We start from the raw sequence: 13,247 nt of genomic DNA on the forward strand, positions 1-13,247 counted from the left end.
CCCTAACCCTAACCCTAACCCTAACCCTAACCCTAACCCTAACCCTAACCCTAACCCTAACCCTAACCCTAACCCTAACCCTAACCCTAAGAGTACTCACGCCAGGAGAACCATACAAAAAGCTTGGAAAGTGTTGATGATAGCAGCCACTCGAATCTGTCTCATGATGCGATCGAGAGAACGGAGGAATTTGAGTTTATCCGCTGCGAGTGCCGTCGAAACTGAAGAAGAAAACGAACGTATCGTCAGCTGAGCTTGTAAGCAACGAGAACAAATACGATAGATTGGAAGAGCTCACGTAATAGACCGCCATGTAGTAGAGCTTCGATATTGAAGAATAAACTCAACCCGACGAGGAACGAAACTCCGACTTTCCAACGAGATTGAAACGCCGCGAGCGCAATGTAGATGCAGAGATTGATGAAGGGCTGTGTACTTTCCCCGCTCAATAATCAGCCTTGCTATCCGCAGAAGCTATAAGATCACGAGGACGCACGAAGAAAGTTTGAGCTCCTCTCAACGAGATCGAAAACACCGAAGTTCCACCCTGCCAAAGTCCACTCTCCGTCAGTTCCAACGCATTCCAGTGACTGAGAGAGAGAGAGCTGACCTCATCATCCCACCACTTTCCCTTCCTCCCTCCTCTATCCAACCTCGTCCCTCCTCCCGTCCCTCCTTCACTCGGTCCCGAATAAACCGTCCCATCGCTTTTCCCCTCAATGCCCGCGATCGATTGAAACGAGTTCGAGCTTGGTAACGAGGACGAAACTTTCTCTGAGAGCTGCGAGAAACCTGTAACGACAGTTGGAGAGGGGAACGAGCGAAAAAGAGAAGAGAGGTTCGAGAGTTGAGTGACGAAAAGGAGGGGTTGAAGAACGACGGGATAAAGTCAGCTGGCTCGGTCTTAGAGTTCCGAGTTCTTCCTACATCATACACCGCTCATTGATCCCGTCCCAAGCGTGGAGGGGGAGAGAGATGAAAGATCTCGGTATCGGATCAAACTCTCTCTCTTGCCCTCCACCTTGCTAGCCACCTCAGTGAGTAGATAGAGACATACCTGGTACTTTATCCAGCAGCATGGGTGAGCCGTGTTGAAAAGAGATTGATGAAGAGGCGGTGCTAGGGAGAGATGGAAGGGAACAACGGAAGAAGGGGAGCGAGCGACTGTTCTTGACTGCTTTTGATTTGTTTAATGGAGTCGAGAGAGCAGTAGCGTGAGGTATCGAGGGCGTTCGAGAGGTTAAAGCGATGGGAGAAGAAGAGAGAGGAAACGCTCGCCAAGCTCTGAACGAGAGTCGCAGCAAATCTCTCGCGACGTCAGCACGAGTAGCATCGAAGGGTTTGAAGCGACTGTTAGATCGTAAGCAGAACATCGGAAGCGTAAAGCGAAACAGCGAAAAGAGCCTCGAAACGAGTGAGCTTCGATTTCCTCGAGCTCTCAGCTCTTTTCCGACGATGCTTTACACTGTTACAACAAGATCCTACACATACTACCCATCGTTTCGACATAGTGACTTTTCGATGGAATCTCAAGCGGTCAATCCACCTGAAACGAGAGAGAAAGGAAAAAGTCAGTTTCGCCGAGCGTCTCGTTTCGTCGGGTCACAAAGCGACGACAAAAATTTGCGAAAGCGATAGAGAGATAGCTCACCATCTACCGGTATCACAGCGCCCTGTTTGATCAGAACGAACAGCAAAAACCGTCAGAATCTCACCTCTCTCGAATCGAATCGAATCGAAGCGAATCGAAAAGCGAAAATGCGAAAGCTCCAACTCACGGTAACATAACTACTTTCACTCCCCAACAAGAACCCCACGACATTCGCGACTTCTTCCGGTTTCCCAAATCTCTGCATCGGAACCTGATCTATAACTTGATCCAACGATTGTTCTTCCTGTTCGGTATTCGCGAAATGTTGATGCAGTAACGGCGTATCGATCGGGCCTACGCATACGAGTATCGACCCTCAGTCTACTGAAGAGAAAGAGAACTGAGGAAGAGACTCGAAGTACCGGGAGCGGCGACGTTTACTCGACAGTTTTGCGAAGCGACTTCTCGAGCTAACGAGCGAGAGAATCCGAGAACGGCATGTTTCGATGCGCACTATCATACGAAAAGAATGGTGAGTTCCTTCCGTTCAGAGAGTGATTCGATAGAACAGGAACTCACATAAATCGAAGTATTTTCAATCCCGTTCAAACTCGCATTCGATCCGATATTCCTGAAATCCTCAAACCCCAGATCTATCAGTATCATCGAGATCTGCTAATTGAGTAGAGAAACTCACACGATCGAATAACCCCCATTTGGTCTCTCGACAATCTGATCCTCTTCGTCCCGCTTCAAACTCGCAACGAAATGTTTACAAAACGCAAAAGTTCCCTTCAGGTTCGTATCCATCGTGAGCGTGTAGTATTCTAGATCGATGTTCGTGACTGATCTCGGGGGGAAATTGACGCCTTCGTTGCGAGAAACGAGTCAGTTTTTCGACGGAAACGAAGAAACGAGAAAGAGAGGGTTTGGAGACGTACCGGCACAGTTGACGAGTCCATCTAATCGTTTATAACTCTTCTTGAAAGTCCTCATCAATTTCCCTACCGCGTTCTCATCTAAACCCCATTTGAATCCGAGCGCAAAATCCTCTCAAACTCAATCAGTTTCCTTTCTCTCTCTCGCGATATCCCCCTTCTTAGCTGGAATGAGTGAGGGAGTACTCACCGGTAACATCCAAAGCAGCGAACGCCATATCCACCTTTAAACCCCTCTGTTTGATCTCCTGACACAGTTCTCTCCCTCCTTGAGCGTCTTTATCCGTCAGAGCTAATCGAACTCCTCGTTCGGCTAGGTGATGCGCTACGGCTCGACCGATCCCTGATGCACAACCACTATCTCACATTACATCGAACTCGTTTCAGCTCAGAAAGAGGAGAGATAAGAGACGAGGGGAAGAGAGAGAGTATAAGACGTACGTTACGACGATCGCTCGACCCGATAAGTTCGATACTGGTCCAGTATCATTCGTAGAGGTCACAGGAGCAGTGGAGGGAGGGTTTGAACTACCCCAGATGCCTTCAAAAGCACCGAGAGCGCTCATCGGTCGATCGGAAGTGAGAAGTGGGAGGAAAGGTCGGAGATCGCTACAAGGGAGGGTTCTGTCGCTCCAAGATCGAGGTCTGAGGATTCAAGAGGTCGTACGGTCGTAATCTGGCGAAGCTGGAATCGATAGTGGAGAGAGAGAGAGGAACTTCGATCAACACGTTTCTCTCCCTCTTCCTTCACATCACTCTCGACTGATTCCCGACTAGATGAACTCTATACTCGATGCTTTCTACGCTCTGATAGGTTCCTGCTGCAAGACCGGTCAGTTCTTCCTCTCTCCCCTCTTTCTCCCGCTTCATTCCCTCATTCGGATCTCTCCTTCCCTCTCGTTCACTGGCAGATGCTACGCTGAAACTGAACGGGAGAAGCTTCAAGATTCTCAAACTTCTCGGTGAAGGTGGATTCTCCTACGTCCGTTTCGCCCTCCCCTTCTCTCGTTTTTGGTTGCTCGTTCCCCCTCTTCTCTCTCTGACCTGTCTCGCGCTCAACAGGTCTACTTAGCACAAGATCAAGAATCGAAGCGCCTTTTCGCACTGAAGAAGATCCGATGTCCCCTCGGATCAGACTCAGTTAAAACCGCACTGAAAGAAGTTGAAGGTTCGTTCTCAACTCTCTCCCATCCCTTTCCTTCCAGACGAGGAATGAGCTGATGGTCGGGTGCTTGAACGACAGCGTACAAGAGGTTTCGACATGAGAATATCATTAGATGTTTAGATAGTTGCGTCGTACAGGATCGTGAAGGCGATGGGAAAATCATTTACGTTCGTCTCTCTTTCTTCTCTTCCTCTTTCCACACTCTCTTGACTTCTCACTGACGCTTCTCTGGTCGCTCGTAGCTCTTCCTACCCTACTACAAGAACGCAACGTACGTCTCTCCCCCTTCTCTTGCAATTCTCGCTCATCTCGACTGACATTCTCGATTCACGCTCGCTCTCGCTCGCAGAGTTCAACACGTAATCACCTCTCACCTCGTGAACGGTACCCATTACCCCGAATCCCAAATCCTCCACATCTTTCTCGGTACCTGTCGAGCCGTGAAAGCGATGCATCAACATAATAATTCCCTCATTTCTTCCAATTCCACTTCGGGTCCTGATCCCTCGAATACTCGCTCGAAACGATCTCAGAGAGGACCTACGATGAAAGGGAAGAAGGATAAAGGAAAGGGGAAACAATCATCCTATCCTCCTCCGATGGGGAATCAATCAACAACAGAGGAGGAAGAGGAATTCGAACTCGGCTCAGAAGATGAAGATGAAGATGATGAATTCGAACGAGACGGTCTTCGATCAGGAGATCGGGAAGGGGAAGCATTAATTGGTGGTCTCGAAGCGACTCGAGCGGAATTAGCAGAGGCGACCGCTGAGGAAAATGGAGGAGAAGAGAGAGGGATCGTTTTAGGAAGAGTCGGGGACAGGAGTGAGACGGGAGCGGGGTTGAGTGAACGAGATGGAGAAGGAGGAATGACGCCGTGGGCTCATAGGGATATCAAACCTGTTGGTTCATTCGTCTTCTCTCCCCCTTTCGAAAAATCGAAACTCGAAACTCGAAAACTGAAAACTGACACGACTCTTCTCCCCGTTCTCGCTCCGACGATACCTCTAGGCGAATATAATGATTTCCGACGACGGCGTCACTCCGATCCTAATGGATTTCGGCTCTGCTCTACCCGCTCGAATCGAAATCAGAGATCGTCGAATCGCTTTGATGCAACAAGATTTAGCCGCTGAACATTGTTCAATGCCGTTTCGAGCTCCTGAACTATTCGACGTACGTTTCTCTCCCTTCCACTCTCTTATTCTCCCTTCTCTCGCGCGTTCTCAGAAACCTGACGCAACTCTCGCTCGCTTCGATTTGCTTTCTACATTGCAGGTGAAAACCGGTACGACTCTTACCGAATCCGTCGATATCTGGTCCCTCGGCTGTACACTCTACGCGATGGCGTACTCGACTTCCCCTTTTGAAACCTCGCAAGAATCTTCTCACGGAGGTTCAATCGCGATGGCAGTAATGAACGGGAAATATTCGTTCCCTTCGAACGAGGCGAATTATTCCCAAGGGTTCAAGGAGATCGTCAAGAGATGTTTGGTCGTCAAGGCGGAGGAAAGACCAGGGATCGATGAGGTGAGTTGTCGAGGTTTTTGAACTTCAGCGTTTTCGAAGCTCGTGTGGGCGAAAAGCTGATTAGTTCAAGAACTTCTGCCTCCGCAATAGGTCATTCAACTCACCGAAACCGCTCTATCTCGACTCCAATAATCTTCTTCTCTCGTCCTTCGAAACTAATTTATTCCCCCGTTCTTTCGAATTCTCCTCTCGTATACCCTCTCCTTTCGCCTACTTTCCTCGATGCTCTGTACACTCTCTTCGATGTGATCTATCTATTGTCATGTCAAAACTACTCGGATTCTCGGAACTTTCGACGAAGCGAAAAGTGTTGCGAAAGAAAAGCTTTTTCGATCGCTCGTGCGATTCAGTCGGGTTTTCGGGCTTGAAAGGAAGACCTCTCTAACCCTCAGTAGCTTCATCCCTTCTCCAGAGGCGACGCAGCAAAGCTTGTTTCGACGAGTTCTCGAGAGCAAGCCGAGAGAGACAAGACCGAGGGGTTCTTCAAAATCCGACGCATCCTCTTCCGAAAACCACTTAACGTGAGAGCGAACACGCGGCAATCTAGTTTGCGAATTGCGTGAACGCTCGACGCAAAGAAAGAGATTCGAAACAAATGTATTCGAGTCGAGGTAGAGTGATCGAGATGCGATGAGATTACACGAGCCGATGTATGAACATCTTCTGAGATTTCTGAAAAGGAAAGAACGGCACACTCAAGGCGAGCAAGCGGAAATATGGAGGAGCCGAGGAAATCGAGGAAAGTCGAAAGTCGAAGAGCTTGAGTGAGAAAGGACTGAAGTTCAAGATTAGCTCAGTTACGTTTTGTTCTCGTACGAGCATTGTGAAAGGGGACGAACAGCGTGCATAGATTTCGAAAGAGTTTGAAACCCACTCGGTGGAAAGTCGTCGAGCGAAGGTCGTCGCACCTTCAAATCGATCAAGTAGCCAGACTCCCACAGCACCCAAGCTCCCAACCACCCAAATATTCTTCGACACCACCGCTCGTAAGGTCATGGCTCGTAGAAGAAGAAAATGACATCCCGGCTTTCCTCTTCCGGACCACGATCCCACGCTCGGTATCATCAGAGTATACTTGAGGGCTTGAAGACACAGGTGCTGCAAATTATGCAAACCTTATCGTTTCGAATGCACCACGTTCCTTGCGCTCAGGCGTTCAACGGGACGGGGAGATGTGGAAAGAACGAGTCCGTGATCGAGGCGGTGAAAGAGGTGAGGCGACCATGGCCGGAAGATCGACAGAACTTGCAATGAGGAAGAAAGGGAAAGGAACAAGGGAAAAAAAGGGAGAGAGAAGACGAGGGAGAGCGATTTGTTCGAAAAAGCGATCCCGGTTCAAGCTCCGGAGACCTTCCGCGGATCGACATCGGAGCGAGCTAGGAGAGCTCGTAAGTATCTCGAGGTAGCGGCAAAGCTGCAAAGCCGAGAGCAAGTCGATTGAAGGAGGAGAGTTCTGGAGCGAGAAGAGGGAGGAGTCGGGTACGGATCGCGTCGGGCTGCTGTGGCTCTCGGGAGGAAACCAGTCAGCTTTATACTGACTCATATGCGCCCTCGACTCACCTGTGTATTCTATCGCCGCTTGTCAAGGAAGTTGATAGATGGAATTGATCAAGAACGATTGTCGACCGGAGCGCGAGGCGACGGGCTGACCGAGTAGCTCGTCATGTTCAGAGAGGTTATAAGAGACTCCTTCCAGCGTGAGGGCTGATTTGAGTGTGAAGAGGTGGAGGGAGCTCGAGGTGAAAGAGTAGTTCTCGAGATTGGCTATTCGCTCGAGGGACATCCTTTCGACGTCTTTAAGGGAGAGATGACTCTCTTGAATCGGAACACTCAACGTGAGGAGTCCCGCGAAGCTCAGAGCGAGATTTGCACAGAAAACGGTCGCGCGCTCGAATTCTCGTGCGAAGTCTTTCTCGCTCTCTCGTTGTCGTGAGTATTCAAGGAGACACGTTCGCGCTCGATCAGGGAGAGCGTATGCCGAGCGAGAGAGAAAGAGGACCGTAGGCGACGAAGAAATGTATCGAATTTGCGAGACGAGGTCGAAAGATGAAACAACAAAAGGGTTTCTTGCATGCGTTTGAGGTTTGATACGTTGCTGTACAGAAAGAGGAGAGCCGAGGAGATCTAAGGTATGAACTATGTCCCCTCCTCTCGAACTTATCAGCTTCTCACTCCTCGAACTGAAATCCTTTCGTCGAAGGGAAAAGGAAACTCACGATTCTCGAATACCCCGCGACAGCCCCTCGACAAGTAGGACACAGATTCCCACCGGTCCCCGCTCCTGGTCCTCCTCCTCCTGCGTGTCCGTCTCCGGGAGTCGCGGCGGTCGTTCGAAGTGCGAGAGCTTCGCGGCACGATTCACAGAGAGCTAGACAACCTATTCTCTCCAACGAGAGAGTCAGTACTTTGTCGAGAGAGTGAAAGTGAGACAGAAGGGAAGGAGAGAGGAAGGGAGAACGTACGGCATGGCCATAAGATAACCGTCCTCGGTTCAACGGTACATACTACGCAGAAAGAAGAGCGAGAATCCCTCCATTCTTGTCTCTTTGTTTCTCTTTCCTCGGGCGTTAGACGCATGAGTCGTTCGTTTGAGACGAGGGAGGAAGTTATTGCGCGGTCGAGATGGGAGAGGGAAGAAATAGGTTCAGAAGAGGACGAGGGAGAGGGAGAAGGGAATAGGGAGGCGTAGCGACGACGAGTGAGAGTCGAAGAAGAGGAGGGGGAGAGATGATGTGCGAGTAAGTAGGGCGCGAGATCGGAAGGTGAAAGTTGAGTTTCGGTTTCGTCGAGCGAAGTCGAGAGATCGGAAATGAGAGCAAGCGCGTTCTCTTCCTCCTCCCGTTGCGCTGATTCTCCTTCCATCTCGTTCTCTGAGCCCGAATCTTCGGAATCCGATTCCCCTTCACTCGGCGCATAATCCCCATCTTCTTCTTCTTCGTCTTCTCCCTCATTCTCCTCGATCCCTCTACTCCGACTCCTGTTCCTCCGTCTCTCGCTTCGTTCCGAAGTAGTCCAAGTATCCCTCAATCTCCCTTCTAAGCTCCTCAATCCCATTTTCCTTAACCCAAATTTCAAAGCTTTCGTTCCTTCTCTTAGAACGATATATATGACGTAGAATCCCATTCTGAGAACCACCGCTAGGAGCCTACTCATCCATTTGTTCCGTCAGCGTGGAAACGGCAGAGACAAGAAGGGAAAGGAGAGACGGACCTAAACATATACCCCCTCCTTTCACCCTGAATTAATCCCATTCCCACATCTCCTCCTTCCCGCCCACCTCCTCCTCCGCCACTCGAGACATACTCTACTCCATCACCACGCGCGAAACCGTCGTCACCCCAACTTCCTTCCCATTCTCCCCCTCCTTCAAATTCGTTTCTTCCTAGAGTTAACGGTTCAATCTCGACTTGTTTGATCTCGGTTCCGAACCCATACTCTAACGCTTCGGTAGTCCTCCCATTCCTTCGTCTCAGCCCACCTACTGCTCGTTCATCAGTCTCGAGTTCTTCCATTAAGAGGACATCTCCATTCCTCTCGAGTCTGACTCTTAAACCTCCTTCTCCCTCCCCTCCTCCTCCTCCTTCGCCGGTCGAGTCACTTGATGAGGTGGAAACATTATTGGTGGTGGTGGATAAGTCGAAACCGATCGATTCGAGAGATGCGGCAAGAGTCGAGGGGAGTACTGAGAGGGGAGATAATTCGAATGAGAGATGCGAGAGTCGAGTACTTCTCAATAAAGCCGTAGTGTACCTACTCACTCGATGCTTGCCTTTATCAGCAATCATACCCTTGAGGAGGGAATAGGGAAAGAAAGAGAGAGAGAGATAGAGAACGTACTTGATCAATACCACCCCATAATCTTCTTCAAAATCCCACCAAACCGGAGCCCCCACTAAATTCTCCCTACTCAATTCTTCACCTCTGATCAAAGACGCCACTAGCTTCAGTCCGAGGGACAGAAGGATTAAGGAAGTGAAGAAGAGTTCGGGAAGTTTATTGAACCAGATTAAACCGACTTCTCCGCCTTGTAAATGTTGAGATGGTGGAGAGGAGGAGCTGGGAACGGGAGTGGAGAGAGAGGTCCAGAGGAGGTAGTAGGAACGGATTGCGAGGAATTGGGAAACGAAAGAGAAAACCATCGTGATTGGGAATCTGTAACGTTTCGTCGTCGTAGTCGTTCTACTCGTCGTCGGTCGAGAGCGAGAGGAGAAAGGGAATGAGGAGGGTAGGTAAGGGAGTAGGTAAGAACTTTGTAAAGCGACGAGTTCGAGATTCGTCAACAGCAAGTAGAGGTATAATTGCTCGTTCCCTCCGTTTCCTCCTCCAGTAGCGCCATTCGAGGAGAGAGAGGTTGAAGTGGAGGGATGGGATTGAACATGTAGGAGGAAAGAGAAGGAAAGGAGGTTGAAGGAATGTAAACTCGGTGTATCATCCGACAAAGCTCTGACGAACGTCTCCAACGTGATTGAAGTCGAGATCGAGAGGAACGTTTGCCAGAGTAGTTGAGAATGATTCAAGATCGTCGTCGAAGAGGAGCTCGAGGAGGAGGAGATGAATCGACCTAATTCACCTTTCCCGCAAAACCTCGTACTAGCTTGTAACCCCCTCAACCCCCACTGCATCCATTTCCCCTGACTCTGAATTGACGTCGCTCCACTGTAGGCGAGGTATAAAGCCGCACTAGTCTTGAGGAGGAAGAGAATCCCAGGTAATCGAATCCCGATTTGAACGATCCCCGATTCGACTCTTTCTTGTTCCCTCGTTCGACGTTGACCGTGTGCCGTGACGGGAGATGGACGATGCGATGGTGGAACCAGGTGGTGGATCCTGTGGAGGAGGAATGCGAGAGAGAGGGACAGGAGGAGATAAGATGAGGTGAGGTACGTTAGAGGAGAGGGGGCCGAGAACGCTGCCGACGAGACGCGCGGAGAGGGAGTAGGGGAGGGATTTGAAGAGTGGGAGGAGGGTCGCAAGTAGTGGTAGAGCTTGAGAGGAGAGGTGACGGCTCGGGAGAGTGTCGAACGGAGGAAACTAGGTTCCGAAGACATCCTTGCCGAGGAGATTGAGAGGGTCGGTTTGGACAGAGAGTTTGATCGGAGAACTCTCTGTCTATGTACTGACTGATCGATAGTCGAGCTAGTGAGAGGTATAAGAGAGAGAGAAGCGTGTCCGCTCCTCTCTCATCATCTCATCACTCGGCAACTCGGAATCGACACGTATAGCTACGAGAGGATGACTACCCAACTAACATCCCAGCAACAAATCGCCCTACTCCAAGCCCAACAAGCTCAGCAACAACAAACTCAATTCCAATCGTCGCGTCAATCGGCTGTTCAACAACCTCCTCAAGGTGCAGCTCCTCGTGCTCAGACTACTACTAGTACGAATGGAGCGGTAACTACTACGATGAAGCACTTGTCGGATGGGGATGATCAATACAGATCGGCAAAGTACGTTCTTCCCATCTCATCTCACTCCTTCTCCTCCCATCTCCTGACTGCTGACTGACTTATGATGACTCTCCTGTGAGCAGACGTCGTAAACCGACCTCCCTTTCCCTTCCCTCGAAATTCGTTCCCTCTCTTTCCGCCGCTTCCTCTTCTCTTGGTCCAACCGATCAAACCCTTTCCTCCTCTCTGACCTCCCTGGAACATCTCTCGAGTTCGTACAAGTCTTTACAAGAGATCGAATCGAGATTAGACTGGACTTTTTCGAGAAAGATTATCGAATTGAATGAGAAAACTCGAGCATCCGGGTCCGATGAGGGAGAAAGGAGTGCGAGGACGATGAGGATCTGGACGGAAGTGGAGGTGAGGGATCAGGAATGGATGTTTGAGAACGAGGAGGAGACGAAAGAAGCGGCGGAAGATAGGGAAAAGGTACCGAGATTGGAAGTGAAAATTAAAGGAAAGATTCAAGATGTGAGTTTCTCCGAGTCTCTTTTACTCGCTCTCGACAGAGCAACTGAGGAACCTCGGAAGGATCTCGATTACAGGACGATGAACGAACACTCGAACCTTTTACACGACACTATCAACGAATCTCGATCGAATCGCCGCTTCTCTCCTCCCCTCTCGTTTGGAATCGTTCCACTTCCTTCCCCTCCGTACTCTCTTTCGTTATCCCGCTCTCTATCCCTTCTCCCAGTCTATCATCATCCTCCTCGACCTCGATCCCCTTGAAGATCACTCTTCACCCTTACTCGTACCCACATTCGCCAAATTCACAATTATTCACTCTCCTCCCTCCCGACCTCGCCTCACTTCTCTCCCTCTCGGAGTGTACTCGTTCCGAAGCACTCCACGCCTTGTGGAGTTACGTGAGGAGTAATGGACTCATCTTAGAGAATATCGATGGGAGAGGTACGGGAGGAATCAAAGTGGAGGAAGGAAACGGTGGGTTGGGGAAAAGGTTCTTTGGTGGAGTTGAGAGAGTGGGTTGGCATCATTTAGGGGAATGGGTTAATAGATGGTTAGGACCGGTCGTGCCGAGAGTTGTGGATGCAGAGTTCAAGGTTCATTCGACGTGAGTCTTTTTCTTTCCGTTTTCTCGGTTCTCTCGCAAGTTTTCGGATACTGACAAAAGGTGAACGATGCTGCTGATACAGTGAAACGTTATCGTCGCATCAAGCGTTCGATCTCCCACTCTCGATATTCCCTTTCTCCGCCAGCACTTCATCCCGTTCGAAACTCTCCCAAAAAACCGTTTCCCTCCTCTCAACTTTCCAACCACCACCACCTCCTCAACCATCTTCCTCTTCAACCGATTCCTCTACTCCTCCTCAAGGCGGATTACTCCAGGCTTTAGAATCCCTCAATTCACAAATCTCGACCTCGTCACTCGAAGTAACTCGTCGAAAACTCCAATTGGATTCCCTCCTCTCCTTCACTCGAAACCCGACAAAGTTCTTACAAGCTTACCTCGCCTCTCAATCTTCGTCACTAGAGACGGTTTTGAGCTCGAACGGTCGAGGCGATCAATCAGGGGGAGGAATGGAGCTTGGAGTTGGAGTCGGAGATGGATGGAAAGAATCCCTTCGAGGCTCTCGTTACTTCTCAGAAGGCGGAGGAAACGATGTCGGAGATGGGAAAGAGGGAGAAGGAGAAGGGTGGGTCAAAGAAGCCGTAGGGGTTTGGTTAGCTCGAGAACGTGAGGGGGAATTAAAGAAATTGATTGCGGCGAATCGACAAGGCACTGTTAGTGGCGGGGAAGCGATGGGAGGACAACAGGGACAGCAGCAGATGGGGTATGTGAGACGATAGAGTACAGGGTATTAGCGGTGGCCGAGAAAAGGAAACAGGAGGGCGGGTTTTGGGGTTTCATTTTTTCCGGTTCGATTGTTGGTTTGGGTTTCGGTATAGCTTGTCGTGAATGAAACACCATATCTATCGTAGATCATCGATCTCAAGGTGCCTTTCTGCTCAGAATTAGATAGTCTCTTCCAGCAGAGAACGCGAGAGCAGGGTTTTTCGTCGGACCGAGCTCTTCAAGATCTCGTCGCGAAAGGCTTTCACCGTTCGCAGGCTATGCTGAATGGTAGGTAGAGAGACAAGACGAACGAGATGAAGTCTCGCAGACCTGCTTGAGAACCATCGCGAAGTCTTTCTGAAGCTTAGCGAAGGAAAGAAAGAATGTGACTTCACGGTTTCTCTTCTTGCTCAAGGCACACCTCTCAGATAGCGTCGACGCACAACGGCTATGACTATATCCAGTCGAGAGCAGCCTCGAGACCTGAATCGAAGGAAAACGTCGAAATTTTGATATCTGTCGGGCACTCTCAAAATCGATTCGCCGAGAGTGTCTTTGTGAACGCTCGGTGAACTGTTGGAGTGAGGTGAACAAAGAGAGCTAGCAGAGTGATTGCGAGCTTCAAAACTTTTGAGCTTTCGCCGAGCGAGCGGTGAACAGACCAAGCTTGCGAATCACGAAAGTTTCGCTTCGCAATCTCTCTGTCTCTTCCGCTTGACCTCTCGAAAGACCTGAGGCGAAAAAACATGTATGAATGACAGCTATATACGAATGA

The 13,247-nt window shown here is 49.9% G+C and overlaps 4 protein-coding genes across 4 annotated transcripts; 2 read left to right on the plus strand and 2 right to left on the minus strand.

Annotated features, from left to right (window-relative positions):
- Nucleotides 1-100: 100 nt before the first annotated feature.
- On the minus strand, nucleotides 101-3,095 carry JCM6883_005451 (SDR family NAD(P)-dependent oxidoreductase; the record flags this gene model as incomplete). Its single annotated transcript, XM_076632389.1, has 12 exons — nucleotides 101-221; nucleotides 299-428; nucleotides 497-547; nucleotides 611-792; nucleotides 1,652-1,673; nucleotides 1,779-1,945; nucleotides 2,014-2,104; nucleotides 2,171-2,222; nucleotides 2,289-2,460; nucleotides 2,533-2,610; nucleotides 2,720-2,886; nucleotides 2,971-3,095. Coding segments are annotated over 12 exons (1,358 nt in total), but the record flags the coding sequence as incomplete, so codon positions are not given.
- Nucleotides 3,096-3,306: 211 nt separating this feature from the next.
- On the plus strand, nucleotides 3,307-5,356 carry ENV7 (putative serine/threonine protein kinase ENV7; the record flags this gene model as incomplete). The annotated part of the gene is made up of 9 exons (XM_076632390.1): nucleotides 3,307-3,361; nucleotides 3,441-3,511; nucleotides 3,592-3,697; nucleotides 3,773-3,861; nucleotides 3,937-3,965; nucleotides 4,044-4,596; nucleotides 4,706-4,870; nucleotides 4,973-5,224; nucleotides 5,315-5,356. 9 exons carry the CDS (start codon nucleotides 3,307-3,309, stop codon nucleotides 5,354-5,356), a joined length of 1,362 nt encoding a protein of 453 aa, XP_076487542.1.
- A 2,036-nt stretch (nucleotides 5,357-7,392) lies between these two features.
- Nucleotides 7,393-10,272, minus strand: JCM6883_005453 (uncharacterized protein; the record flags this gene model as incomplete). Its single annotated transcript, XM_076632391.1, has 4 exons — nucleotides 7,393-7,601; nucleotides 7,687-8,369; nucleotides 8,435-8,974; nucleotides 9,062-10,272. The coding sequence occupies 4 exons, from the start codon at nucleotides 10,270-10,272 to the stop codon at nucleotides 7,393-7,395; spliced, it is 2,643 nt and encodes an 880-aa protein (XP_076487543.1).
- A 184-nt stretch (nucleotides 10,273-10,456) lies between these two features.
- Nucleotides 10,457-12,486, plus strand: JCM6883_005454 (uncharacterized protein; the record flags this gene model as incomplete). Its single annotated transcript, XM_076632392.1, has 4 exons — nucleotides 10,457-10,674; nucleotides 10,758-11,145; nucleotides 11,220-11,749; nucleotides 11,832-12,486. 4 exons carry the CDS (start codon nucleotides 10,457-10,459, stop codon nucleotides 12,484-12,486), a joined length of 1,791 nt encoding a protein of 596 aa, XP_076487544.1.
- Between the last annotated feature and the right edge of the window lie 761 nt (nucleotides 12,487-13,247).

This window comes from Sporobolomyces salmoneus, assembly GCF_050403485.1.
Source record: "Sporobolomyces salmoneus JCM6883 DNA, S_salmoneus_JCM6883_v1_ctg26, whole genome shotgun sequence".
NCBI lineage: Eukaryota > Fungi > Basidiomycota > Microbotryomycetes > Sporidiobolales > Sporidiobolaceae > Sporobolomyces > Sporobolomyces salmoneus.